Here is a 26,964-nt window from a genome sequence, read left to right as displayed (position 1 = left end):
CTGGATCAGGCATTCCTGATCTTCAAATTTAACTTGTAAGGGTTCGGTTAAGGGGTAGGACCTTCTCTGTCCCTCCAGTCCGCTAAATGGAACTGAAGCAGTGGACAGTTTAAAATCATGCTGGGTAATACAAGGGGCTTCAAGGGTCGAAGTATTTGCTCCCGTGTCTATCATAAAGGGAATCGGCTTTCCTTCAACTAAGAAATTGACGATGGGTTCATCGCCCGGGTTATCGGTGAGGGCAGGGTACATGGAGAGGCTACTCTCCACGTCTAGTCAGGCAGAAAACGGGTTGTTGGTTGAAAAAGGTTGTCGTCTACCAGGGGGTCTGGTCTGTCCATGACGGTAGTGGGGGCAGTCCCTCCTCCAATGGTCAGGTGCCCCACAAAGGTAGCATCCCGTTGGCCTGGCGTTCGCTGGTGCGGGTTGTTGGGGTTCCCTGGGTCCTAGGTAATTACGAGAGGGTGGTGGTGGTGGCCCACAAGGGGGCCCGTACACTTGGGCTCTTAAGTCATTGGGGTATAGTGGGTATACTTTACCGGACCAGTCAACCCCTTCTGGAACGCAAAATTGCCGCTCCATTTGATAGCCCGTATTGTCGGAGTAGGAAGGTTGGGGCCGAGGGGGTCTCTGCACCATTTCCTGTTTTATCTTTGTGGCTTTCGACTCGCGCCCGTTACTCCAGAAATGGACTAGCGCCCTCCTCATGGCTTGTCGTGTGTGGTCAGGCCAGTTCATGTCATTAGTGCGGATAGATGAGGCCACACCCGCAGGGATGCATTGTAATAAGAGGGCGTTAAACTGGGGGGAGGCATTGCCTCTGTTGTAGGCATCGTCCCCCGCATAGGTACCGTAAAGTGAACAGAAATGGTCCCAAAAGTCTGGGCCGTCCTCACCTTGTTTTGGTCGGCATTTGGAGGGTTTTACGAAGGACAGTTCTAATAGTGGCCACCTGGTCCTGAGGCCGGACGGCCGCCTGAAAGGCTGTCCAGTCGGCATAGTTCCCCAGGTGTTCTTTCCACTGTGCCACTTCATTAGTCGTAAGGGTCACGCAACAAAGGCTGAAAAGGTCTTGTGGGGCAGCCTGATACATCTGAATTGTCCCCATCACATAATCTATGAAATCCCCCGGGTTGGTTTTACGGTTGGGCGCCCGACTCATGATTAAGCACATCTCCTGAGGCTTCCATGGGGTGTAAATTTGGATTGTAGGATTAGCGCTGGTTTGGGCTGGATCAGGATTGGGAACACTACTGTTGGGGAACTGTTTCTTAACCTTGGCTCCCTTAACCCCGTTCAACATGGTCGGTAGGCTGGGATCTGTAGGGTCGCCATAATCAGTGGTAGAATCAGAGTCGGTGTCTGTCTGAGAATCTATTGATGGACCGTCCCTTGCCAGAAAGCTCCGTCGTTTGTCTGTGGCCTTAGAGCCACCTGTCTGTGGGCTTTCCCTTCGACTAAGCCGCACCCTGGTTCGGGACGCAATAGGTTCATGGACTTGTCCTGTGGATGGGACTTGGCTAGCAGTCGCTGGTGGTAGGGGCGGGACGGCTGGCGGGCTAGCCGCATTATATGGGGGAGGCAATGAAACCGGGGCTGTGGGTCGGACCATCCAATCCTCCTCCTCTTCGTCCGTATCATTACTTTGGAACAACAGGGGCACGCCAGACATGTCGGGAGGTACCTCCACTTTATCCTTACTACTTTTATTTTTATTTCTGCTCTTCTCCTTATACACCTCATTTACCTCTCCTCTCTCCCTTCTGCTCCTTTCAGCATCGTGGTCTCCGCACTGAGACTTCAGGACTCCCCAACTCTTAGGATTTCCCTGTTCATCACACACACTAATTCCCCTTCTGCGTGCATTATGTTCCCAGCTAGCCTGCTTAGATTTATTTGTTAGGTCTTCGGCTGTTTTTCTCCAAGTAGACATTAATAATTTCCATTTTTCCCCTGTATTCCGCTCCCAAATTGCCTTTTCTGCCTTTAGGCATTTATCTACGTCCCAAGTTCCCCCCAATGGCCATATTTCTTTTCCCAATTTCTTATTGAGGCATGCTGATAATTTACAGAAGTTACTCTCGTTCTTCGGATCGTCTTTACATAACTTAGATAGTTGGGTATTGGACCCAGACTTATCGAGAGTTTGTCTCATATTTGTATTCTACCCGATCAGACGGTACGAATCACTGCGATTACCTATAAGATCGGTCTCTTTCCTTCACCCACTTCAGGTTCCTGACCTTCCCGTGGGGGATTTCCCCTCTTAAGAACCGGTCTAATGGCAGGGTGGTAGTACTGGAGAACCGATCTCAGAACTTAGAGCTCAAAACCTTGAAATTCACAACTTAAAATCCCAAATCCAAAACTGGGGACTCGAACCCCCAACAGGACTTAACTTAACTGGGGACTCGAACCCCGAACAGAACTTAACTTAACTGGGGACTCGAACCCCGAACAGAACTTAACTTAACTGGGGACTCGAACCCCTTCTTACCTGTGGCACTCGAACGGGTTTGCGAGGAGTCCGTCAGAGGATTGTCGGTAAGCGAAGGGATCGATCAGGTGTCCGACTGCCTGAGAGGGATCAAGGTGAATCGTACCTTGTGGGCCCATCCGTCTCAGGTGGCCGTTATCCCCGTCGGTCGCTCACGCCGCTTCCGAAACCTCGTCTTGGACTCCTGGCTGCCTTGCCAAATTGTCGTCCCGAAATCAATTTCCCTATCCGTCCGCTGTAAATAACACAGTGCCACGAGGTCGATTCGAACAAATACCTTTATTAGCAGTGCACCGCTGGGAGAATTCTCTTCAGCACTCACTAAGAGTCGCTTTCCGAGTTCTCTCAGTACAAAGGGGTAGACAGAGATTTATACAGGTATTGTCACGCACACTTTAATGAGTCAGGTGCCGGAGTTTTTGGTTGAGCAGGAAACGGACAAAGGGCTACTGCAGATGGACAAAGAGCAGCCTCACACCACAGGTTCAGCTAATCATTTTGCAATCGGGTGAGACAAAGGCAGGTATCACCTTCATTGTTTGAGACAGCCTTCCCATTTCCCGTTAAGATTGACCATCATCTCCATAGTCAAGCATAATGGGAATCCAATTAAGTTCCAGACACAGCAATTACCACACAGCACCCAGCCCAGGTAAGCAGTGGTGCGGCTGTTCTGGCCTGAAGGACGCTTTTCAAATCAGTATTTCGAGCAGGCATAATTCTCATCGGTCTTAAGATATCAATACAGTTCTAGTTTATTAATCCTATACCTCCTCACTGGGGGCTGCAGAGATACAGATTCCACACTCTGGGAGTTGTTTACCACGGCATAGCCACAAAGGCCGGTGCCCTGTTCAGAAATGTAGGAACTACTGTCGACGTACAGGTTTAAGTCGGCTGACTGGATGGCCTAATCTGAAAGGTCCGGATGGGGTGCAGTTAAAAAGCATTAGACAGTCTGGAAGATCTTCAGGTGGGGCCTCTAGGAAGGTGGCAGGATTAATGGTCGTACAGTAGGCAAAAGTGAGGAGTGGGTTATTCAGGACTGCTACCTCATATCTGTTTAAGCGGGCCTGGGTAAGGTGTTGCGTCTGGTGAGAGGTTAAAAGTGCCGTTATGGTATGGGAGGAATAAACCACCACTGCCTGTTGCAGGGTTATATTGGAGGCTGATGTTACTTGGGAATAAATGGCTGGAAGCATTTGTGAGCATGGTGGAAGTCCCCTTGCAACTGGGTCCAGCCGAGTTGAGTAGTATGCCACCGGTCTTTTCCTATCCCCATGGGTTTCAGTAAGGATGGCTGTAGCGCAGTCCTCTAGGACATTCACGAAGAACTGAAATGGGCGATCATACAAAGGGCGTCCCAGGGCTGGGGCGCTGGCAAGGGCCTGTTTGAGGCTATCAAAGGCCTCCCTCTGTTCCTTCGTAAGTTCAAAGGGTCCCACAGACTGGCTTGAGGCCAGGGGTGTGAGGTGCTTAGTAAGGAGCACCATGTTAGGTAGCCACTGCCTGCAGAAATTTACTAAACCTAAGAAGGCGCTCATACACTTTGGGGTAGCGGGTGTGGGGTGGCAGTGATGGGCGTAATACGTTCGGGAGTGAGCCGCCGCTCGGTAGCACTTGAGGGTGCCCAGAAATTTCACCTGGCGCTGGGTTCGTTTTACTTTCTGTGGAGTATTACATATCCCCAAGAGTGGAGCGCGTTAAGTAGTCCATTCATGTCCGCGATGTTGGCGGGCTCCGAGGGGCTTGCTAGTAAAAGGTCCTCCACATATTGGACAACGATGGATTTATCAGAAAAGTGCAAGCCTTGGAGTTGTTTATGTAAAACTTGGGAAAAAATAGTCGGGGAGTATATAAAACCTTGTGGGAGGTGCGTCCAAGTGTATTGCTGACATTGGAAGGTGAAAGCAAACAGGTACTGCGAGTCGGGAGAGAGAGGAATTGCAAAAGATGCATGCAGCAAGTCCATAACGGTAAAAATGCAAGAGTCAGCAGGGATACTGCTGAGAATGGTAGCTGGATTCAGGACCACGGGATGTAGTGGTTCTACTATCTCGTTGACCTTACGTAGGTCTTGTACAAGGCGCCACTCTGTCCATCCAGGTTTGGGGACGGGTAAAATCGGGGTGTTACAAGGTGATTGGCAAGGAACCAGGATGCCCTGTTTGCAGAACGAATCTGTTAACTGAGTTATTCCATCGACTGCCTCTCTCCAAAGGGGACACTGTGGGACAGAAGCCAGTTGTGCTCCTGGTCTTACACAGATCTGGACTGTGGTCACTGGGGTGTACCCTACCTCGGACTTCGATGCGGCCCATAAATCGGGGGTGGGCTCATCCGAAGGGAGTCGATGGGGCCGGTGATGGTGTAAACAGCCCGTCACCGAGAAAGGGATGAGGTAATAAGTCAGGGTCCCCTCGGGCAGAGCCTGAGGAACCCCGAAAAGGCCTTTGTCTGCCTGTACCTCAAGCCAGTGGGCTAGGAATCCCAGTTCCTTCGGTTTACGTCCCTCGTTAATGGACAGGGTAATGTGAGGGGACATCAAGCCTGACTGATTCCACAATTCATTAGGCACTTGGACTAGAAGTGCTGCCCCCTCCTTCCCCACTACTTCCCCTAAAATAGTGACAGTCACCATGCTACCCAGGAGAGGAGCATACAACCCATAAGCTAGCGTCACATGCGGGTCAGTGGTTTTCAATGGTGGGTCAAAATCGCTGCTTGTGAAGTTCACCGTCCACCACTGAGAAGGCTGGTGAATCCAGAGGATCCTATGGGTTTTAGGACCAGCAATGGTAATACCTTCATCCAGGCATTGTATTTTGAGTCGGAGGGAGCAGAGCCGGTCCCTCCCGGCTAGGTTACCCCCCTGGTTTGTGGTTACCACAAACTGGATCAGACATTCCCGATCTTCAAATTTAACTTGTAAGGGTTCAGTTAAGGGGTAGGATCTTTCCCGTCCCTCCAGCCTGCTCAATGGAACTGAAGCAGTGGACAGTTTAAAATCATGCTGGGCAATACAAGGGGCTTCGAGGGTCGAAGTATTTGCTCCCGTGTCTATCATAGCTAAGAAATTGACGATGGGTTCATCGACCGGGTTATTAGTGAGGGCAGGGTACGTGGAGAGACTACTCTCCACGGCTAGTCAGGCAGAAAACGGGTTGTTGGTTGAAAAAGGTTGTCGTCTACCGGGGGTCTCATCTGCCGAGTGGGGGTAGTCCCTCCGCCAATGGTCAGGTGCCCCACAAAGGTAGTATCCTGTCAGCCTGGCGCTTCCCGGAGCGGGTTGTTGGGGTCCCCTGGGTCCTAGGTAATTACGAGAGGGTGGTGGTGGCCCACAAGGGGGCCCGTACACTGGGGATCTGAAGTCATTGGGGTACAGTGGGTATCCTTTACCGGACCAGTCAACCCCTTCTGGAACGCAAAATTGCCACTCCATTTGATAGCCCGTATTGTCGGAGTAGGGAGGTTGGGGCCGAGGGGGTCTCTGGACCATTTCCTGTTTTACCCTCGTGGCTTTTTAATCGCACTCGTTACTCCAGAAGTGGACTAGCACCCTCCTCATGGCTTGTCGTGTGTGGTCAGGTCAGTTCATGTCATTAGTGCGGATAGCTGAGGCCACTCCCGCAGGGATGCATTGCCTCTGTTGTAGGCATCGTCCCCCGCATAGGTACTGTAAAGTGAACAGAAACGGTCCCAAAAGTCTGGGCCATCCTCACCTTGTTTCGGTCAACATTCTAAAACCTTATTTATGTCAATAGGATGTTGAAGGGTTTTGCGAAGGGCAGTTCTAATAGTGGCCACCTGGTCCTGAGGCCGGACGGCTGCCTGAAAGGCTGTCCAGTCAGCATAGTTCCCCAGGTGTTCTTTCCACTATGCCACCTCATTAGTTGTAAGGGCCATGTAACAAAGACCGAAAAGGTCTTGGGGGGTGGGGGTGCAGCCTGGTAGGTCTGAATTGTTCTGATCACATAATCTATGAAATCCTCCGGGTTGGTTTTACGGTTGGGCGCCTGACTCATGATTAAGCACATCTCCTGAGGCTTCCAAGGGGTGTAAATTTGGATTGTAGGATTAGTGCTGGCTTGGGCTGGATCAGGATTGGGAACACTCCTGTTGGGGAATTGTTTCTTAATCTTGGCTCCCTTAATCCTGTTATAGTATGAAAGGCCAGGGGTCAGATGACAGTGACAACACTACTGACCCCCATGTTCAGATGATAGCATTGCCTATCAGGTCAGAAGCTATACCACTGTCAATCAGGGGTCCAGCTCCGCCCTATTAGGTAAACACCTTTGTCTTGCTGGACCATTCGGATTGGCCTTTTTAAAACACCTTTGTCCTTGCTGGGCTACCCAGCTCCCCAGCAGCATAAAAGTGCTGTATGTTTGGTTTTTCTTTCTCTTTTTCTGTGTCCAAGGTTGTTGAGGTAAGCTGTGCACTAGTTCAGGGCAGTTAGTTAAGGACTCCCTAGACCAAAGAGCCAATGTTTGTCCAGAATCAGTGTGTCCAAACATTGTACAGTTTATTCCTTGATGATTTGTACCCAGTTATTGTGTGTGTGTGTGTGTGTGTACACCTCACCCTCTGTCGCGATTTCCCTCCACATTCGTGATCTCCTGCTTGAGAGTGTGTGAGTGTGCATCTGTTCCCATTCATTCTGTCCCGCGTTTGTCTTTGTTAATAAACCATTTTTAAATTACAAAGACTGTGCGTCCAGACCTTTATCTTTAAGATACCAAAAGAACCTTTCTCACAACATTTGGCGCTGCGAGCAGGCTCTTGAGGGTATTGGCTGGACACAGACGCGGGTGGGATGTTCTGGAACAAGGGGAAGAAAGAAAGTGTAGGCACTGAGGAGAGGATCCCAGGATGGACAGATGAGAGTGAGGGATTTGGGAGCTTGGCTAACATGCTGGCAGACCACGGTAAGCCAGTGGACTGGGCCCAGCAGTTAGATCCACGTGGTGAAAAACTGGGACACCATGTGGTGGCCCTCCTCCAGCACTCAGGGTTCCCCAGTGCCAAGGGGAGCCAAAGGGGGGCCCCTCTGGCTCCTGGCCTCCCTCCTGAGGTGCCAGGTCAAGATTACTGGCCAGTTGCAGGATACCTGCCTGCAGAGGGAAAGAGAGATAGATACCCTCCGGCAACGATGTTGCACACTGCAAGAGGCAGTTCAAACAGCTGAGTCCCGGGCCAATGACCTCGAGGTCCGGGCTACCGAGGTCACCTGCCAGCTGATCCAGGCACAGCAGGCACAAGCCGCGCACAGGGCTGGCTGGAGGCCAGATCCATTTAAAATCAGAGCCCTGGTCTGGCGTGGTGTTGGGCTGGACACGTGGCTGGGAGATGGGGATATATGGATGGATACGGACAATGAGGGGGTGCTCGACGAGAAGGGGATCCCTCGCGCCCGCCCTCCCCCCTACCCACCCGAACCCCTGCATGCTCGACCCGTCACCATGCGGTCCCAGGTCCACCACAGAGGGGAGGGGAGTCAGGATGAGGCCCCCGCAGGGGGAAGTGCCAGTGGTCCCTCCGAGACCACAGAGACCCGGGATTTCTCCGTCAAGGAGCTAACCCAGCTGGCGGACAAGTACCGCCAGCAGCCGGGCGAGCACCTGGCTACATGGCTGCTCCGACTGTGGGATGAGGGGGCCCCCGTGAGCCTCTCTCACCAGGAAGTGAGCGCCCTACAGAGCTTGTCTGACCAACAGAGCATTAACAACGCCCTGCGGGCGCCACATGGATGGACTGGGAACGACCCTACCCTGTGGGATCGGGTAGTGACCGCAGTGAGGGTCCGGTACCCACCCTCCTCGAATGGGACGTATATGGGCGACTGCAGTGGAGCAGGGAATGGGCGCTGGTGACTGGCATCTATGAGAGGCCCGGCAATCGTGGGTTGTTAGAAAACACCAGGGTGACCAGAGCACTAACGGGATACCTGGTCACCACCGCGTGCCCTGATTTGAGGCCAGTGGTCCTGCCCCTCATGAGACCGGCTAATGGGAAGACCGTGCGGGATGCCATCACCCTCCTGGAAGGGCTAGAATTCTTGCAGTGGGGGAAGCCCACCCAGGTCTGTAGGGCAAAGCTGAATGCTGGAGACACAATCCCCCGTTTTACGCGCAAATAGCTATTCTTGGACCTGCTGCGTGCAGGGGTGGACCGTGCCAGCACAGATGGGGTTCCGACCTCCGCCATTTATGTGCTCTGGAAAGAGCAGTGCGGTGGGACATCTGGCCAGGGGAAAACCCATAACCACCCTGGGATCAAGCCCGACACAGGGGACTCCCCCAACTTCCAGGCCACACAGGCTGTCCCCAACGACACTACCTCTGTCCCTCCCCCACTCAAAGCAGTCTCTCCTGCCCTCAAAGCTGAGCTCTGGGACCTGCTGAGGCAGGAAATAGCCCATCTCCCCCCGCAGGAACCTTCACCCACGGGGGGGCAGACCCCTATCCCCCTCCCATAGGATGAAGTCCAGGGGTCCCGGCACATTTGTTCCACTGCCCTCTCCTGTCTGGGAGACCTGAGGCCACATACACCCGTTGCTGTACATTGGGGAAGGGGGAACATACAGAGGTGGATGGCACTCATCGACACGGGTGGCCAACACACCATCGTCCCGGGGAACCCTGCTGTGTGGAAGGGGGCCCAAAAGCAGATAGAGGGGTTAGGGGGTTCCCTTCTGCCCGCAAAGGAAGTCAGGGTCCGTATGACCATCGGGAACCAGCCTCCCCAAACTGTGAATGTTTTAATCACAGACTCCACAGAACGTATACTGGGAATCAACGTCTTAAAAGGACAGTCCCTGCACACCAACCGGGGCAAGTTCACTTTTGGAATCACCTGTGCTACGGTGGTGGTCGGGGCGGCCAAGTGGGAGCCGGTTGTTGTTCCCCCTCCCTCTAATGTCATTTGCAGTAGACAATATAGGGTGCCGGGGGGACACCGAGACATCACAGAGGCCGTCCATGCCCTGCTGCGGGAGGGAGTCATCAGACCCGCAGCATCCCCTTTTAATAGCCCCGTCTGGCCCATCCGCAAAAAGAACGGGACGTGGCACATGACGGTAGACTACCGACACTTAAAGAAGGCTGCCCCCCACCAACCCCCCCCCCCGTGGTACCCGACATTGTCACTTTACTGGAAGATATTGCAGGGCACCCAGACAAACCATGGTATGCTGTTGTGGATTTGGCCAATGCATTCTTCTCCATCCCCCTCCACGACACCTCCCAGGACCATTTTGCATTCACCTGGGACGGGAGACAATATACATTCAAACGTCTGCCACAACGGTACATCCATAGCCCAACAATCTGTCATGGCTTAATAGCTGGAGATCTGCAAGCCATTCACCTTCCCCCAGGGGTGTCAGAGATGATGTATTGTTACAGGGGCCCTCAGAGGCTATTGTCTCAGAGGCTCTTATTATGTAAATATCCTCCCTGAAAGAACAGGGCTGGGACATTAATATGGAAAAGGTACAAGGTCCAGCCCAGAATGTATTGTTCCCGGGCATATAGGGGTACACAGGGAAAAGAGAAATTCCTGACACAGTGAAAAACAAAATTTTAAATTTTGCTGTCCCCACCAACAAGACAGACACCCAGAGTTTCGTGGGCCTCCTTGGCTACTGGCAGCAACACATCCCTCACCTAACCATACTCCTGAGACCGCTTTATAAGATCTCCCGCAAAACAGTCACGTTCTTATGGGGACCCAAACAACAGGCCGCTTTTGAAGCAGCAAAGCAAGCTGTGGAACAAGCACTGCCACCTGCTCCCCGCCAGGCAGGTGTCCTTGAATTACAGGTCTCGGCCAGTGAGACGGTTGCCGAATGGAGCCTCTGGCAGAAGATTCAAGGGTGCAGAGCTGCTTATGAATACGCCAGCACCTCCAATCAATCAGCCTGCTGGATCTGCCTCCGAACCCCAGCACATGCCGGTGAAGCTCTCCCACTTACAGCGTTACCCCTTGATGATCTCCAGATGAACTGTCTACACAGACTTGTTGCGCCTGTTGGGTTCGGTCTATCGGTCTGGGGGGGGGGGGGGGGGGTTGCCGGGCGCTAGTCCCCCACCACTCCCCTCTCCAATACAGAATATTTCTTCCAGTGATTGTTGATGGGGTGGGTGCTTCAGGAGCTGATATTTCCCTTCTTACAATTTGACCTCAACCCGAGTCCCTACCCTCAGAGTCACCCCGCAGCCAGCCAGTCAGTCAGCCGAGAGAATGTTGGTGCAGACTCCAAAACGACCGCACTTCCACCTTTCCAGTCGGCCACAGTGACTGCGAGACCAACTGGTACCCGGGGCCACAGTGACCACCGTCAGCGGTGCTCCCTGGACCTTGAATGGCACCCACTGGGTCTGTGGGCACTGTGCCTACCCATGGCTTCCCACGAGCTGGTATGGCTGCTGCTTCCCAGCGTTTGTGGTGCCCTATATCCACGCACTCGACGACCTCGGGGAGCACCCAGCATACAGCGGCCACTGGCGCAGGAGAGCCATCACAGCAGCAGAAAGGTTCTGGATGATTGCCTTTCCCATGTATGGCACAGCTCGACTGTCCCGAGAAGTCATAAGGATAACCAGCGTGCTCCAGACAGTGGCTGACGAAACCAACATGTCACTGCAACATACCAGGTATGCCCTGACCCAGATGACAGCAGTGCTGGCTGCCGTCAGGCTGATGGCCCTTCAGAACAGGATGGCCCTGGACTACTTACTTGCTGCAGAAGGTGCAACCTGTGCAGTGGTTGGGAAGGAGGGCTGCACCTTTATCCCAGATGCATCCAGCAACATCACTGACCTGGCTGCTCACATTGGGGACTCGGTAACTAAAATTCAAAAGGCAAGGGACCAGCTCCTCCAGCATGACACCTCATGGAGAAACTGGTGGCCATTTGGGTCTCTGGGGGGGGGGGGGGGGGGGGGTGGGGGGGGGAAGGGGGTGGTGGTGGTGGGCAACTATTGCCCACTGGGCCAACACCCTCGTTTTAGTTGTAATAGCGGTCTGCATTTTGTGCTGTGCATGCCAACTTATTAGAACCACTTCTGCCTTCCATTAGGTACCGCACACTGACTTGTATTTCTGTTAGCTTAGTTGTAGCCATCCCCATGATTGGCAGTTGGTATAGCTTCCGGGGGGTGGAATGTAGTATGAAAGGCCAGGGGTCAGATGACAGTGACAACACTACTGACCCCCGTGTTCGGATGATAGCATTGCCTATCAGGTCAATCAGGGGTCCGGCTCCGCCCCATTAGGTAAACACCTTTGTCTTGCTGGACCATTCAGATTGGCCTGTTTAAAACACCTTTGTCCTTGCCGGGCTACCCAGCCCCCCCAGCAGCATAAAAGTGCTGCATGTTTGGTTTTTCTTTCTCTTTTTCTGTGTCCAAAGATGTTGAGGTAAGCTGTGCACTAGTTCAGGGCAGTTAGTTAAGGACTCCCGAGACCAAAGAGCCAATGTTTGTCCAGAATCAGAGTGTCCAAACATTGTACAGTTTATTCCTTGATCATTTGTACCCAGTAATTGTGTGTGTGTGTGTGTGTGTGTGTGTGTGTGTGTACCTCACCCTCTGTTGCGATTTCCCTCCACATTCGTGATCTCCTGCTTGAGTGTGCATCTGTTCCCATTCATTCTGTCCCCGCGTTTGTCTTTTAAATTACAAAGACTGTGCATCCATACCTTTAAGATACCAAAAGAACCTTTCTCACAACACCTGTTCAACATGGGTGGTGGGCTGGGCTCTGTTGCATCGCCATAATCAGTGGTAGAATCGGAGTCGATGTCCGTCTGAGAATCTACTGAAGGACTGTCCCCTGCCAAAAAGTTTTGTCGCTTGTCTGTGGCCTTAGAGCCACCCGTCTGCAGGCTTTCCCTTCGTCTAAGCTGCATCTTGGTTCAGGACGCAATAGGGCCTGTGGGCTGGACTTGGCTAACAGTCGCTGGTGGTAAGGGTGGGACGGCTTGCGGGCTAGCCGCATTATATGGGGGCGGCAATGAAACAAGGGGGTAGGTAGGGGCTGTGGGTCGGACCATCCAATCCTCCGCCCCTCCATCTATATCATTACTTTGGAACAACAGGGGCATGCCAGACATGTCGGGGGGGGGGGGGGGGGGGTGCCTCCACTTTATCCTTATTTCTTTTATTTTTATTTCTGCTCTTCTCCTTATACACCTCATTTACCTCTTCTCTCTCCCTTCTGCTCCTTTCAGCATCGTGGTCTCCGTACTGAGACTTTAGGACTTCCCAACTCTTAGGATTTCCCTGTTCATCACACACACTAATTCCCCTTCTGCGCGCATTATGTTCCCAGCTAGCCTGCTTAGATTTATTTGTTAGGTCTTCAGCCGTTTTTCTCCAAGTGGACATTAATATTTTCCATTTTTCCCCTGTACTCCGCTCTCAAAATGCCTACATCCCAAGTTCCCCCCAATGGCCATATTTCATTTCCCAATTTCTTATTGAGGCATGCTGATAATTTACGGAAGTTACTCTCGTTCTTTGGATCATCTTTACATAGCTTAGATAGTGGGGTATTGGACCCAGACTTAGAGAGTTTGTCCCATTTTGTATTCTTCCCGATCGGACGGTACGAATCGCTGCAATTACCTCTAAGATCGGTCTCTTTCCTTCACCCACCAGGTTCCTGACCTTCCCATGGGGGACTTCCCCTCTTAAGAACCAGTCTAAGGCAGGGTGGTAGTACCGGAGAACCGATCTCAGAACTTAGAGCTCAAAACCTTGAAATTCACAAACTTAAAACCTGAACCCGAAACTGGGGACTCGAACCCCGAACAGAACTTAAGCTTAACTGGGGACTCGAACCCCTCCTTACCTGTGGCACGTGGACAGGTTCGCAAGGAGTCCGCCAGAGGATTTTCGATAAGCGAAAGGATCGATCAGGTGTTCGACTCCCTGAGAAGGATCAAGGTGAATCGTACCTTGTGGGCCCTTCTGTCTCAGGTGGCCGTTATCCCAGTCGGTCGCTCACGCCGCTTCCAAAACCTCGTCTTGGACTCCTGGCTGGCTCACCAAATTGTCATCCCGAAATTAACTTTCCCCTTCTGTCCACTGTAAATAACAGTGCCACGAGGTTGATTCGAACAAATACCTTTATTAGCAGTGCACCGCTAGGAGAATTCTCTTCAGCACTCACTAAGAGTCGCTTCCCGAGTTCTCGCACAAAGGGCAGACAGACATTTATACAGGAATTGTCACGCACATCCCATGCAAACGGCGCCACGAGTTTCGGTCAAGCTATAGAGATCCCGAGACAGCTATCACACCTCTTGTCTTAGTATAATTGAGTTATAATCAAGGCTTTCAAAGGCAGGTGTCACTCTTCATTGTTTAGACCAAGCCTTCACCTCAATGTTAATTACACCCAGTATTGCCACAGTCTGACATATCGGAACAGTCCATTACCCGAAACAAAGGCAGTTAACATACTTAACATTCCAACTAGTGGGTCAGCAGCTTGCTAGTCCTTGCTAGAGAAATATAAATGCATAGATGCATAAAATGCACAAAAAATGCATTTTTTGTTTACCAGTTATAGGTTAAGGTTGCAATTCTTAACCCTTCACTTCCTCACTGAGAGAGCACACCTGGAGGATTGTGTGTGACATTGGTCTCCTTCCTTAAAAATAAGGATATGCCTGCAGTGGAGGGAATGCAGCAAAGATGCACCAGACAAGTTCCAGGGACAGTGGGTTTGTATTATAAGGAGTTTGAGTAGACTGCACCTGTCGTCTCAAAAGTTTGAATGAGAGATCTTGTAGAAACAATGTTCTTACAGGACGGAAAGGCAGAATGCAAGTAGGCTAGGCTCAGAAGTCGGCCTCAGAATAATAGGTTGGTCATTTGTGCCAGAGACAAGAAAAAACTTCTCATGTAAAGAATGATAAATCTGTGGAATTCTCTGCCCCAGAAAGCTGTGGAGGCCATGACATTGAATTCATTCCATACAGAGATTGATAGACCTCTAATATTAATATAATTATGGAATATGGGGACAGTGCAGAGGAATCATGACCTTGATGAGTGGTGACACAGGTTCAAAAGGCCCAAATGGACAACTCCTATCTGAGTTCTGCTATGGATGGGACAGAGTACACATCAAATATTTCCAGTCAATGATTTCACTGGGGATAAACAACACTGACTGTTTGTCCAATTTGTCCATTATCATCAGGAAACTCTGAAGATGGGGTCCATTCTCTGGCTCATGGCAAGCCGTGAGAACACTGAACAAGGGGCACATCCCAGATGAACAGATTCTCGACAATATTATGGTGTCATTCTCTGAAGGCAGCCCAAAATGAACCCACCTCAGGCCCCTCCTGTCTGTACACATTTACACAGGTCACCACTGCATGAGCCCCAACCCCAGATATCAGCAGAAGCAATGCCACAGAGCTGCACTTCTTGTTCTGGAAAGCAAAGGCCTGGAATGCATCAATTTAAAGGGAATGGAAAATCAGCCAAAGTTATTCCCATACCAAAGGCAGAGATGTTCACATTTCCAAACTCAGTCCAGGTCTGGATTCCTGCAGCGACCTTAATTCCTTCTCCCCAGTTGGACTGAACTGATGATCCACCCCGAGCCTGAAACAGATTGAAGAATAAAGAGGAAGTAAACAGATTGCACAACAATGGGGTTAATGTTCCAACAGCACTTACAGACAAATATCACCAGAAAAGCCCATGGGATACACTGTTATTTTGTCATACAAAATATTTACACAGACACTCACGCAATCCATTGCAGACTCCGGCAGGTTCGAATGAGATGTTGGAGAGCAGGGACAGATCGGTCTGTGAAAGAGTTCTTTCCAAGGTCCAGCTCCTTCAGCGAGGGGATTGTACTGAGAGCAGAGGCAAGTTTCTCAGTGCAAGCATCCGTGAGACTGGTACCCCTTAAACTGCAGATCAGAGAGAGAAATAACAGTGATCAGGGAAATCTCCAGCAGTTTGTTATTCAGACTGACAATAGTGATTGGGCAGATGTCTCACAGATCTAGACTTCATTGTCTGTCTGCTGAGAACGGGTAAGTCATCCTCTGAAATGAGGTTCCCCATCATTCAGCAGCAGAGGGCTTCAGAACCTCAACATCCAGCTGCATTAACAGAAAGGGGTTTTCTGCTAAAGCCCTGCCCCAGGCTCACCACTGTCTGTGTCACTGAAATCAAACAGTTGAGAATCTCAAACATTAAATATTCAAATATCACTCACAAACTTTTGAAAATAAGAGAAAACCATTCAAAAGTCAAACATTCACTCACTGGATCATTCACCTTTTTCAAGTGCAAGTTCCATTAACTGTTCCCCCAAAAGCCACTGCTGTCCATTGATCTTACTGGGTCCACTCGATGTGACTGGTCTAACCTGCCACAGGTTCAGCAGGAGAGCAACATGTGAACTGGGGAATCTGAGGAAGTCTGTGCTACACCACTGGACTCCATGGACCCTTCACATTGCAATACTGGGTCAAGCAGATGGCACCTGCTTCAGTGACAGCCAAGGCTGGCGCAAAGAAATCCAGGTGAGTGCGACAGAAGTGCCGACACCCAGTAGAAGATTCCAGTGGTTATTACAACACTGGCTGGACATTATCTCATTTTTTTTCTATTCTGTTCCCAGCTGCAAATAGATTGGTTCCAACACCTCCTAGTTTCTTCACCCCAGATCCAGTGAGGTGTATGTGCTAATGCCAAAGTGATATCCTTATGACCAATAAGATACATATCCCATAAGGTGATGACTAGAAAAAGATGATTGAGTTACTGACACCCAGAGTAATGGTTAGTATTCATTATTTACACAAATACTGATGATAAATTAAAATTAAAAAACAATTGACTGAAATCTTTAATCTATTTGGCAAGAAACATTCCACAGAGAACCTTGACCACTTTTTGATCAAAGTCTGTGCTTCCTTGTAGCTTTCTTTGTCAGACTGCCATTTGGGGCCAGGTGTATATGTTTATCTAGGAACTGGATAAAGGCCTTTCATATATAATTTCCTTTCATACATAAATGGATGGAAAGCACTCTAATTCTGAGAGTCAGAGGTGACCACCTGACCAAACCCAAGATGAGGGCACACTATTGTCTGCAGTGACAGAGGTAAGTGGTGAATGAACAGAAGATCTGCTCCAATTTCTCACAGTATAATACTTACATCAGTCTCTCTATTTTAGAGTCCAACTTCCCAAGAGCGACAGACACCTGTTCCATCCCCAAATCTCCTAGCTGATTAAAGCCCAGGTACAGGTTTATCAGTGAGCAGTTTGTACCAAGTGCAGAGGCGAGATCCTGAGCACAAGAAGCTGTGAGACCATTAACACGCAGACTGGAGATTGGAAGCAATAATGGAAAGAAAGAAATTGAGATGAAATCTCAAGCCTTTATAAACAACAGCATATTGATCACATTGATACTGAATATGACTAAAACACAATCTGTTCAGATTCTGCTACTTACTCCAGTGTCTGTACTTTACAGTCCGGGTTCCTCAGAGCTGCGCACACCAATTTCACACCTGAATCTCCCAATTCGTTGTTCCCAAGTCTAAACACAAGCACTCAATGAGATACAAACTGATTCAAATCCCTGATCAGATATGATATCTTTTGATATTTCATGAAATTAATCACATTTCCCACAATGAAAAGGGATCTCACTCTCTGCTCCCATCCCATAAATCATTGACATTCCCTGAATGAAGTGCTGTCAGTCTATCTTTCATGGTCTCATTCCCTGATTAGATCTATCCTTCTTGAGCATAGTGACCAGCTCTTCATGTTCCGTCCTTTATTTAGTGTGTCCCAAAAGTGGATTTTAAGGGAATGGGAAACTTGTCCCAGGATTAAAATGATAACACCACCATTCCTTATGCCAAGATTTCACACACCACATTTTAATCTGTACAACACTGAATGGTTTAAATTCTGAAATGCTGCTCACAGCTTTCCAAAATATGTAAGTCCTGAACTCAGAGCTAATGGGATGGGGAAAATTTATTCTGTCCATTTAAAGTTCTCAATGACCCAACTGAGTTCATTGAGGAGGGACAGCTCTCCCTTTATCCCCATTACACCAGCCCAACATTTCCTTCAGGTGTAACTGGTTCACAAATGTTGTAAGTTCCCTCCCCAGCAGAACCTAGTGCCTGGGGGCAGATTGCAGAGAATTCCCATATTTCTTGCCCCAGTGGCCCACTCCATGGGAGGTCTTCATTGGTACTCCCAGGATAAACCCCACAACCTGGTAGATTGTAACCATTCACTGGCAGATTTTAGCTCGCAGATATGAGAGCATGGTTCTGACTCCATTACCATCAAATGCTATGTGAAGGGGTGATAGGTGGGTGGGAGAATATGAAGGGCTGGAGGGCTGTCTGCTTTCCAAGTTAAGAATGCAGAGAAAGAACGCTCACTCACTGACAAATGACTGCCCACAGCTGTGCCTGTCCTCTGGAACTGAATGCTCCCAACAACAGTCCAGTGGCCATCACTTGTCCCTTCTCCTTGGCAAGACGGCAGGATGCTCTGACTCACCAACTACTGCAGTCAGTGTTGGCCTGGGTGGTCGGAACAGTGAGAAGGAGTGTCATCAATGGACATGTTGCTGACAGAGAGGAACTCGGCAATAAATATCATTAATTAGTGAAATCAATGATTGTTATCTACTGATCTGATCAAAACGCCGACTCACAAGGAGCTATTTTACCTACTCGAGTCCTTGGAATTACTGACCTTGATGATGCGTCAAAATTGCGCTGAAGCTGCATTTCTGTAATTTTAGCCAGAAATGTCCTCATCTTCCATTCAGAAGAAACAAAACCAAGACAATTTTAAAATTTAGAGCAAAAGACAAAGTAACAGTTACCCCAACTCGTGGCACTTGTGCAGCCTGGTTCCCAGCCGTTGGAGTCCTTCACAGTGAATGTGGCAGTTCCACAGCTTGAGGCATTTTATCGTATCACAGAGCCCCATGACATGAGACAGTACGGCGCAGTCAATCGGGGTCAGTCGCAATTCACAAAATGAAAGTTCTTTCACAGATTCCAGTGCAGCCTGAGCCAGACAATGGTTCTGTGACTCAAACAGGTAGTGCAGTGTGTTCAGGAGCCTCCTTTTACCAGCTTCACTCCCTGTGTACCTGATCTGGCGTTTAACTTCTTCCTTTATCCAGTCAATCACTCGACAGATTGTTTGATGAGGAAATGGACCCAAAAACTCCTCCAGGCCCCGAGCTGACCCTGGGGAGGAGAGACCAGCAACAAAACGGAGAAATACCTCAAATCGCCCATCTGTCGTGCTGTGGGCTTCAGTGAGGAGTTTCTGAATACCCCTGGGATCTTGAGTCAGGAATTGTGCGAGTGCGGCTACAAACTCTTGCATGGTGAGGTGTGGGAATGTGTACACCACACTCCAGGCACAATCCTCTCTCTCCAAAAGTTCCATCAGGAAACTGGACAGGAACTGAGAAGGCTGCAGATTGTACTCAATCAAATCTCCATCTATAAACACAATGTTCTTCTTGGACACTCCTGTGAAGGCCATCTGACCAACCCTCAGTAACACATCACGGGGGCTTTCAATCTCACGGCCGTGGTTTTTCAGGATGTTGTAAATATAGTGGGAATATAGTTGGGTGATGGTCTTGGGAACTCGCTGCGGATCCCTGTGTCTTTGTGTGAAGAAGGGGCCCAGTGCCAGACCAAGGATCCAGCAGTAGGAGGGGTTGTAGGTCATGGTATACAGGATCTCATTCTCCTCCACATGTTTGAAAACAGCTGCTGCCACCGTCTGATCTTCAAAATACTTGTGGAAATATTCCTTCCGTTCCTCACCGACAAATCCCAGGATTTCAGCCCAGACACTGATCTCTGCCCTTTCCAATAAATGTAACACAGTGGGACGGGTGGTCACCAGCACTGAACACCCTGGGAGCAGCTTGTGCTGGATTAAACTGTACACAATGTCAGACACTTCACACCACCACTCGGGATCTGGGCACATGTGCTGAGGTTCTGTGTCTCTCCGACTGTCAGCAAAATCGATTCTGTGCTTGAATTCATCCAAACCATCGAATATAAACAGCAATCCCTTTGGCTTCTTCAAGACATCTCCCAGAATATTCCCAAAGTAAGGATACTGATCCAGAATCAGATTCCTCAGAGTTATTTTGCAGTTAATGGAGTTTAAATCCCGGAATCTGAAACTGAAGACAAACTGGAAGTGTTGGTATATTTTCCCCGTGGCCCAGTCATAAACAATCTTTTGCACCATGGTTGTTTTCCCGATCCCCGGGACTCCGGCCACTGCTGCCGAACTCCCAGATTTGGATTTACTCCGGGAAAAGCTGCTCTGGAACAATTGATCAGTCCGGATTTTTTCCAGCTCTCCCCGGAGATTTTTCTCTCTCCATTCGTCATGGTCGCGGCCTCTTGCCAGCAGCTCGTGTTCCACAAGACTCCGATCTCGAACAGTAGAAATGACCGTGAGCTCAGCGTATCGATCAACCAGCTGGAAAACCTTCACCTTCTCCCTCATCAGGATTGTGTTCACCCTCAGTGTTTCGGTTTGTGCCCGCAGAGTCTCCTTGTGTTTCTGTTGAACATCTTCCATGGGAACAGAAAAGTGTCAACATTACATGTTTTAACTTAAAGAATATCAAAACTCTAACACAACACTCAGTGTACAAGATTACAGTTACTTCAATTAATTGCAGCATATAAACTTCAGTGAGCAACAGCCAAAAAACATCAGCTTATCATATTCAGAACCAAGCTGTGAATGTGAATATTCCCCCAATAATTTAAAGTCTCCTGCCTGCCTTATAGTAGACACCTCCCTTTAAACTACAGCTAGCACTCTTATGGACCACATTTTGAAAGCTCCTCTATAAATCTGTAAGGAGTTGTTGAACCACTCATTGGACATGCTGCTAAAGAGGAAATTGGACAATCACAGGTTTTTTTTGCATAGAAGTGGGAAAAAAAAAGATGTGCTGGGTGCATTCAGCAGGTCAGGCTGTATCTGTGAGGGGAGAAGTGATATCAACATTGCAGGTCCATGACACTACAAAATAGTTACAAAGAAAAACAGAGTATCTTCAGTCGCAGGGAAGGGAGAAGTGGGGAGAGTGAAGGGACTATCTGTGACAGGGTGGAGACAGAATGACCGAATAACATAAATGGTGCTGGTGCAGGTGAGCAGAGGCTGGTGAATCCTCGTCGACTGCAGGTGATCTGTCTGGAGGAGATGCAAATGGAAGCAGAGGAGAGAAGAAAACAATGCTGGAACCATGAGAAGAACAAGCAACAGGTCAGGAGCATCTGTGGAAAAGGGAAAATAGTGAAGTTGACATTACAGTTTAACAATGTTTCATCAAGAGAAAATGTGATACAGACTGGAGGTGCTGGTCATCCAGAACTGTTGTATTTACTGGAGCAAAGAGACATGGTATCTGGAGTAGGATTGAGCTGGAACATCAAAAATTCCTCCTGCACCGCAGAACTAAGCTGAAGCTCCTCCAGCAGATGGTTTGTTGCTATTGTATTTACTGTTGAACCCAGAGGTCAGTCAGATGCCTTGTCAGAAGATGAGGTGCATTGCTTGAGCTCAGTTGGCTTTGTTGGAACAGTGTGGAGACCAAAGTCAGAGTGGCAGACAGCTGGAAGCTCAGAGTTACCATTACCGTGTGACTGGTAATGGTAGGGGTCATGTTGTCAAGTGCTCAACCAATCTGTGGTTTCCCTACTGCAGACCACATCTTGAGCTTGCAAATGCCCTGACTTGCCATTGCAAGTGAACGGATGCTTCACCAGGAAGGTGGGAAGAGAAGAGAAAAAACCATGAGCCAGAGTTGATGGAGATGAAATAGAAGTGGGGAATTACTGAAGGAACGTTTCCTATTGAATGGGGAAAGGGGAGAGTAAAAATATATGTCTGTTGCCTGGTGATGGCTGTTGCTTCAGTCCTTGGCCAAATTATCTGGAGCACTCTGTGCTGTGGGAGAGAGGTCGTCTGTGAATAGACAGGAATTCCCTCTGGGACTGTATCACTCTTTGGTTGCATTGGTCTTCAGCACACCAGTAGAGAAAAATATGAATGGATCATTTGCACTAGGTGTTCAACAGGAGCCAGAGCTGCGCTTGTGAAATTTATCCTTATAACAAGACACATCCACTTGCAATATTGTCTGCCTGCTGCCCTATCCCTGGGGCATTTATTTCCTCAATGGGCTGTCCCAACTTGATCTTGCCTGAAACTCTGATGCCCATCCCCTAACTCTCAACATGCACCATTCACCCAGCAACCCTCCACTTGTTTCTCTACCACGATCATTGTTCTTTCAATGTCTTAATATAAAAATCCATATTTCTGTTCATAAACATTTGCAAGACCTCGCTGTTACAGAAAGGGATCAGCAAAAGTTTTACTTATTGGCAATTTCGGTTGAGGGATGTTTTTGTTGGTTTTATTATTGTGTGTGGCCAAGGTAAATGGGATATTTGAACCCCAGAAACAAGTGGAAATAAGTGCTTGCTTTCTCTGCCAAAGTTAACTGAACTGTGGTCATTCAAGAAGCCTGGACTTTGAAGATACATGACAAATGTGAGCAAGGAGAAAGAACACATTTACATGGAAACTGTTAAAGAAAGAAAGGAATTGGTGGCGGTTTGCCTCACTTCTCGGGGGTCTGATTTATTTGGACCACATGGTCTTTTCTAGACATCAAACACTCCCCTGCTATATTTTTAAAAACATTTTTTTCAGCAGTTTTATGCATTAAGTAAATCTCATTCCTGATGAGACGCATTCCAATTTCAAATAGAAAATAACATTTGAACACACCATCAAAATGTACATCAACAACTACAATCCATCGATCGCTTTTGGATCAACAATGACTCACGAATGAAAGGACTGTTCCTTGACAAGAGGACAGAAGAGGAAGCCAGCCCATAATGACGTAACCAGGCTGAACTTGGTTAACAACTTGCTACATAAATATACTTTCAGCTTTTCAGATTGTATCCTACAACTGCAGATGACTCACTGACCATGAGGAATTTATAACTTTCCGATGTTCCACCAACCCTTTCCTTGCAGTTTCTGCTGGGCCTAATTTTAAAGTGTGTAGATATCCACAGCAATTGGCTCAGGCAGAAGCGACATAAAGCCAGAACCTCTGTGCAACATACAGATGCTTGGAATAATGTTTAGTGCCCTGTCTGCTTCTCCAAAGAACACGCAGTAACGGAGTAGCATTGATACCACTGCTTAATGAGGGGAAACAAATGCTGCCCGTGACATTGACACAAAACAAGTGAAGGAAAAGAAAAACTTCATGTGCAAGGACCCTGCCAGGGTTACAGAGGGATCTGCAGTGTGATGGGGCCCCGGCCGCAGTGCGCGGGCTTTCAGTGTGTCACAGCTGGGAGTGAAGACATCAACGGAACAGCTGGATCAGCTGAAATATGTATTGTAATATTTTCAGGCTACATTAAGAGATTCTCTAAAGTGTAACTTGAATCCACAGATCAGCCAATGATTTTTGGTGAATTTTTATTCCCAAATTCCATCAAGCTGCAGTCTAACATTGAATCAGAGAAGTGGTTTGAAATCTGCACTTCATCTCTCACCTTTCAGTTGAGTGGGTAATTCGGATAAACCTCGGGCAATGTTCATGTATTTACATGGATCAGGACCTGTTTAAATCAATGAGATTTCATGAAAACAGACCTAATATAATTAAAACTACAATGTTCCAATGTGATTTTGTTTACACGGCATTGTTTTAACATACCGAGCTCCTGGATTTCTTTCAGTATTTTGTTCAACTTTGGTAAGTGATTCTGCATTTTCACAAAGGATTCCCACATCACCTTCCGGGCCCTGGAACCTTTCCCCATCACCAGACTGAGGAAAAAAGTGGAGCTATCTGTCCTGTTTCCCTGCTCTGCGAGCTTGGTGACTTTCTAGAAAAGGGAAACAATGAATTTAATCGAGCAGCAGACAGAATGACATGAAGAATGTGGAGGAAAATATTTGCTCAGTGACGGGATGTCCCAGTTGTTCTGTGCACAGAAGCAGTCACTGAACTGCCTCTCCATCCATTTTGTCAGTCTCTGGATTCTGTTATTAACAGCAAAACAACACGTGAAGAAAATTCCAAATCAGTGTTGTGCAAGAATGAAGATTCACAGACACTCTGCACCAGATGCAATGTTATTAGTTTCTTCTGTCCTTCAATGTCCACAGAAAATCACATTATTAAATAGCAGCATGACACAGGCGGACAAAATAACAATGCTGCAAATGATGGAAATACAAATGAAAGGACAAAATATGGAAATTCTTAGGTCAGGCAGAATTTATGGAGAAATGAATAAGGTTTACATTTCAAATCTCCCATCAGAAGAGATTCCAACATTCGCCAAGTTCAGAACATGATCCACCTGTTTCTCACAATTGTGTCCTTCAGAATTTAGTTACAAACAAGCCCAGCAGCAAGTGACAGCTCCACTGGTTCAAAGGGGGCAAAAATTTTACTGAAGGGTGCAGCAAGCAAACAGAAATTATCCCCACATGATCTTATCAACTTCTGTTGATTTAATCAGAGGTACTGAACAATTACAAGGATGGATATTTGACATGCCAGATATTTTCTTTTGGCTCAACAACTGCTGATATCAAACCCCTCACCACCTATCTAGCAACAAGATTGGCAGGATTAGTGCAGGCAGGACTTGTGAACACATCTTTTCATCCAGTGAACGACTTTCCAAGGCACATTCCCAAAGGTGTCAGCAATGGGCAGAATGGTGCAGAAAGAAAGCAGGGTAAACTGGTGTAGGGCAACGAGAACGGAAGGAGTGTGGGGAAGGGCGAGAGAGCAATACGTGGATTTAGGGACGGAATCTCAGAACATATAGGAAGACAACTTAACTCTCAGCAGTTGTAATGAAGCTAATCATTCAGAATGACAGGCATTCCCAGTGGCACGGGTGATGGAGGGGTGGGAAATACTTGATTTATACATTTTCCAGATATAGCTTCCACTAGCAAGCCCATTATTGACTGTCCATCCCCAACCGTCCCTCAAGGTGTCGGAGAGGTACAAGACCTGGTGAAGATAAAACACAAAGCCATGAGTGGGGAGCTCCAGGATCGTCCCAGTCTTGACAAAGGAATGGTGACATATTCCGAAGTCAGGATGGTCTGAGACTTGTAATGGATCCACCAGATGGTGGCGATCCCACATGCCTACTGCCTTGTTCTGGGTGGATGAATTTGCAGGTTTGGGAGATGCTGTCAGTTACTGAAGCCAAGTAACTGCAGAGCATGCTGTAGAAGATACACAGTGTAGACAGTATATTATCGGAGGAAATGCCCATCCAGTACCTCCCTCCTCCTGGATGATGTTTAGCTTTAAGTGTTGCTGGAGTAGTACTCACTGAGGCAAACACAGTCGAGACCATCACTCTCCTGACTTGCATCTTGAAGATGCCAGAAAGATTAGTGTAAAAGGAGAGTGACCCCCAGCCCCAGATCTGCTCTGAGCAGCCACATTATGTGTGGCAGGTAGAGTCCAGTTCCTGGCAACCTCTGACCTCCGTGACATGACTGGTGTGTCAAGGCAACTGAACATTGGGGAATGGTGGTTAGGCTGTCTCTCGTTGGAGATGGTCACTGCCTGGCACTCATATGGTAACAATGCATGTCACTTGCTGAATGCAAGCATAAGCTGCCTCATCTGCAGAGGAACTTCAACCAACATGTACTTATGACCTTGTGATAGAAGGAAGGCCATTGATGAAGTGGCTGAAGATGAACAGGCCTAGGGCACTGCCCTGAGCAATGCCTGTAGATGTCCTGGGGCTGGGATGATTGATCTCCAAGAATGGAGACCAGTAGGGAAATGGAGAGATTTTCCATAACGGGAATAGGGGACAAAAAAAATTAGAATAAATTAGCAGAATTTCCTGCTGTTCCCCTGCAACTGGGAAACAATCCCTCAGCTTCACTATTACCAGATCTGAGGAGTTACAGTTGTGTAAGGGATTTAAGGATTTAAGTTCTGTACCAGTGAAGTTGAAGTCCTCAGATGATGAATTTATGAATTAAAATCCACATTTACAGATTACTGCTATTGTTTGAGCAGGGGCCATTGGCTGATGCCTGTCTGAAATATTACAGACAGCGCTAATGAATTACAATGTGAACAGAGTTACTCACTGCTGTAATGTGCATAGTGGTCTAATACCACTCATGGCTGGGTAGGACAGATCTAGTACGTGACCACCACTGTCTGTGAGGACCCTGGAGGGAGACCTGTAATGGCATGTCCCAGTCTCCTGTTACTCTGATATTATTCTACCATTTTAAAACTGTTTAGGACACAAAGTGATTTCTGGAGTCATGAGACATCCCATTTGTTTGGGAACTCAGTTGTAGAGCAGAGCAGGTGAGGTTGGCAGGTTTCCCTCCCTAAATGACCACAGTGAAGCCAGTCCGTCCAACTGACAATCTAACAGCTTTATGTTCTTTGTGGATTATTTAACACAACCAAATTTGACCAAATACTGTGACGGGATGCGAAGTGGATTGCAGATTGAACGCCTGTTCAGCAGTCCAGATATGCAGCCACTGCTCTCATACCTCAGTACTAAATACAGCAAGTTGGAGACTGCAGTTCGCAGTGCTCCCCACCTCAACTGCTTTCACAGCTGATGCCAAATCTGTTGGAGACAAGTCAATCAGAGATCAAAGTCTCCATTGCATGTGGAATTCCTGGAGCAAGGGAGATTAACCTTGATCTCTATTACCTCTGATGCCATAGTTCTGTGACAATACACTAAAAGGAACTCAGTGTTCCTCCCACTCACCTCATGTTCTTGTCTACTGAAATGTCCTTCTTCTCTTAACATCAAGCTGAGTCCTTCAACCCTTTCTTCAATTGCCTGTTTCAGTCTCTCCTGGTAGAACTTTGTCAGCTGGAACAGTTGGTAATCGTCCAGCTGTGCCAGGAGCTCAGAGATCATTGACTTTGCAGCTGTGAATATAAAAAGGAGAAAATGTGGACCAACTCAAATACCCTTTGCCACCACCACTCTCCCCCCATACACAACACTCAACAACCCACTCATGGCTCAGGACCCAATGTTTACCTGCCTCCAGCCCCCAGAACAGATTTTATCCCAATCTCTGACACCAACACACATCCATGGCCCCAATCTGCCCTGCTTCCGACATGTAGCTGGCCCCCAGCCCAGTCCTCCCCGGCGGCCCCCAGCCCAGTCCTCCCCGCCACCTCCCCGGCGGCCCCCAGCCCAGTCCTCCCCGCCACCTCCCCGGCGGCCCCCAGCCCAGTCCTCCCCGCCACCTCCCCGGCGGCACTCACTGTCACCTCCCCCACCAGCC

General features: G+C 48.5%; 1 protein-coding gene across 4 annotated transcripts in view; it reads right to left on the bottom strand.

Annotated features, from left to right (window-relative positions):
* The window catches only part of LOC127566800 (NACHT, LRR and PYD domains-containing protein 3-like), a 44,575-nt gene that overhangs the window by 6,983 nt on the left and 10,628 nt on the right, over positions 1-26,964 (bottom strand). For 3 of the 4 annotated variants that reach the window (XM_052009312.1, XM_052009311.1, XM_052009313.1), the window contains 8 exons: positions 26,430-26,596; positions 23,348-23,519; positions 23,184-23,249; positions 18,416-20,153; positions 17,009-17,095; positions 16,707-16,877; positions 15,279-15,446; positions 15,024-15,129 (listed from right to left, as the gene is read on the bottom strand). In XM_052009312.1, the coding sequence (XP_051865272.1) occupies positions 15,039-15,129; positions 15,279-15,446; positions 16,707-16,877; positions 17,009-17,095; positions 18,416-20,153; positions 23,184-23,249; positions 23,348-23,519; positions 26,430-26,596 (2,660 nt within the window). In that variant the 3' untranslated portion in view covers positions 15,024-15,038. The remainder of the gene's footprint in view (positions 1-15,023; positions 15,130-15,278; positions 15,447-16,706; positions 16,878-17,008; positions 17,096-18,415; positions 20,154-23,183; positions 23,250-23,347; positions 23,520-26,429; positions 26,597-26,964) is intronic. The other variant, XM_052009315.1, reaches the window with a different exon arrangement.

The sequence above is a fragment of the Pristis pectinata genome, chromosome 45, assembly GCF_009764475.1.
Source record: "Pristis pectinata isolate sPriPec2 chromosome 45, sPriPec2.1.pri, whole genome shotgun sequence".
Taxonomy (NCBI): domain Eukaryota; kingdom Metazoa; phylum Chordata; class Chondrichthyes; order Rhinopristiformes; family Pristidae; genus Pristis; species Pristis pectinata.
The sequence above is the reverse complement of the archived record's forward strand: the minus strand, read 5'-3'. Positions and strand labels throughout refer to the sequence as shown.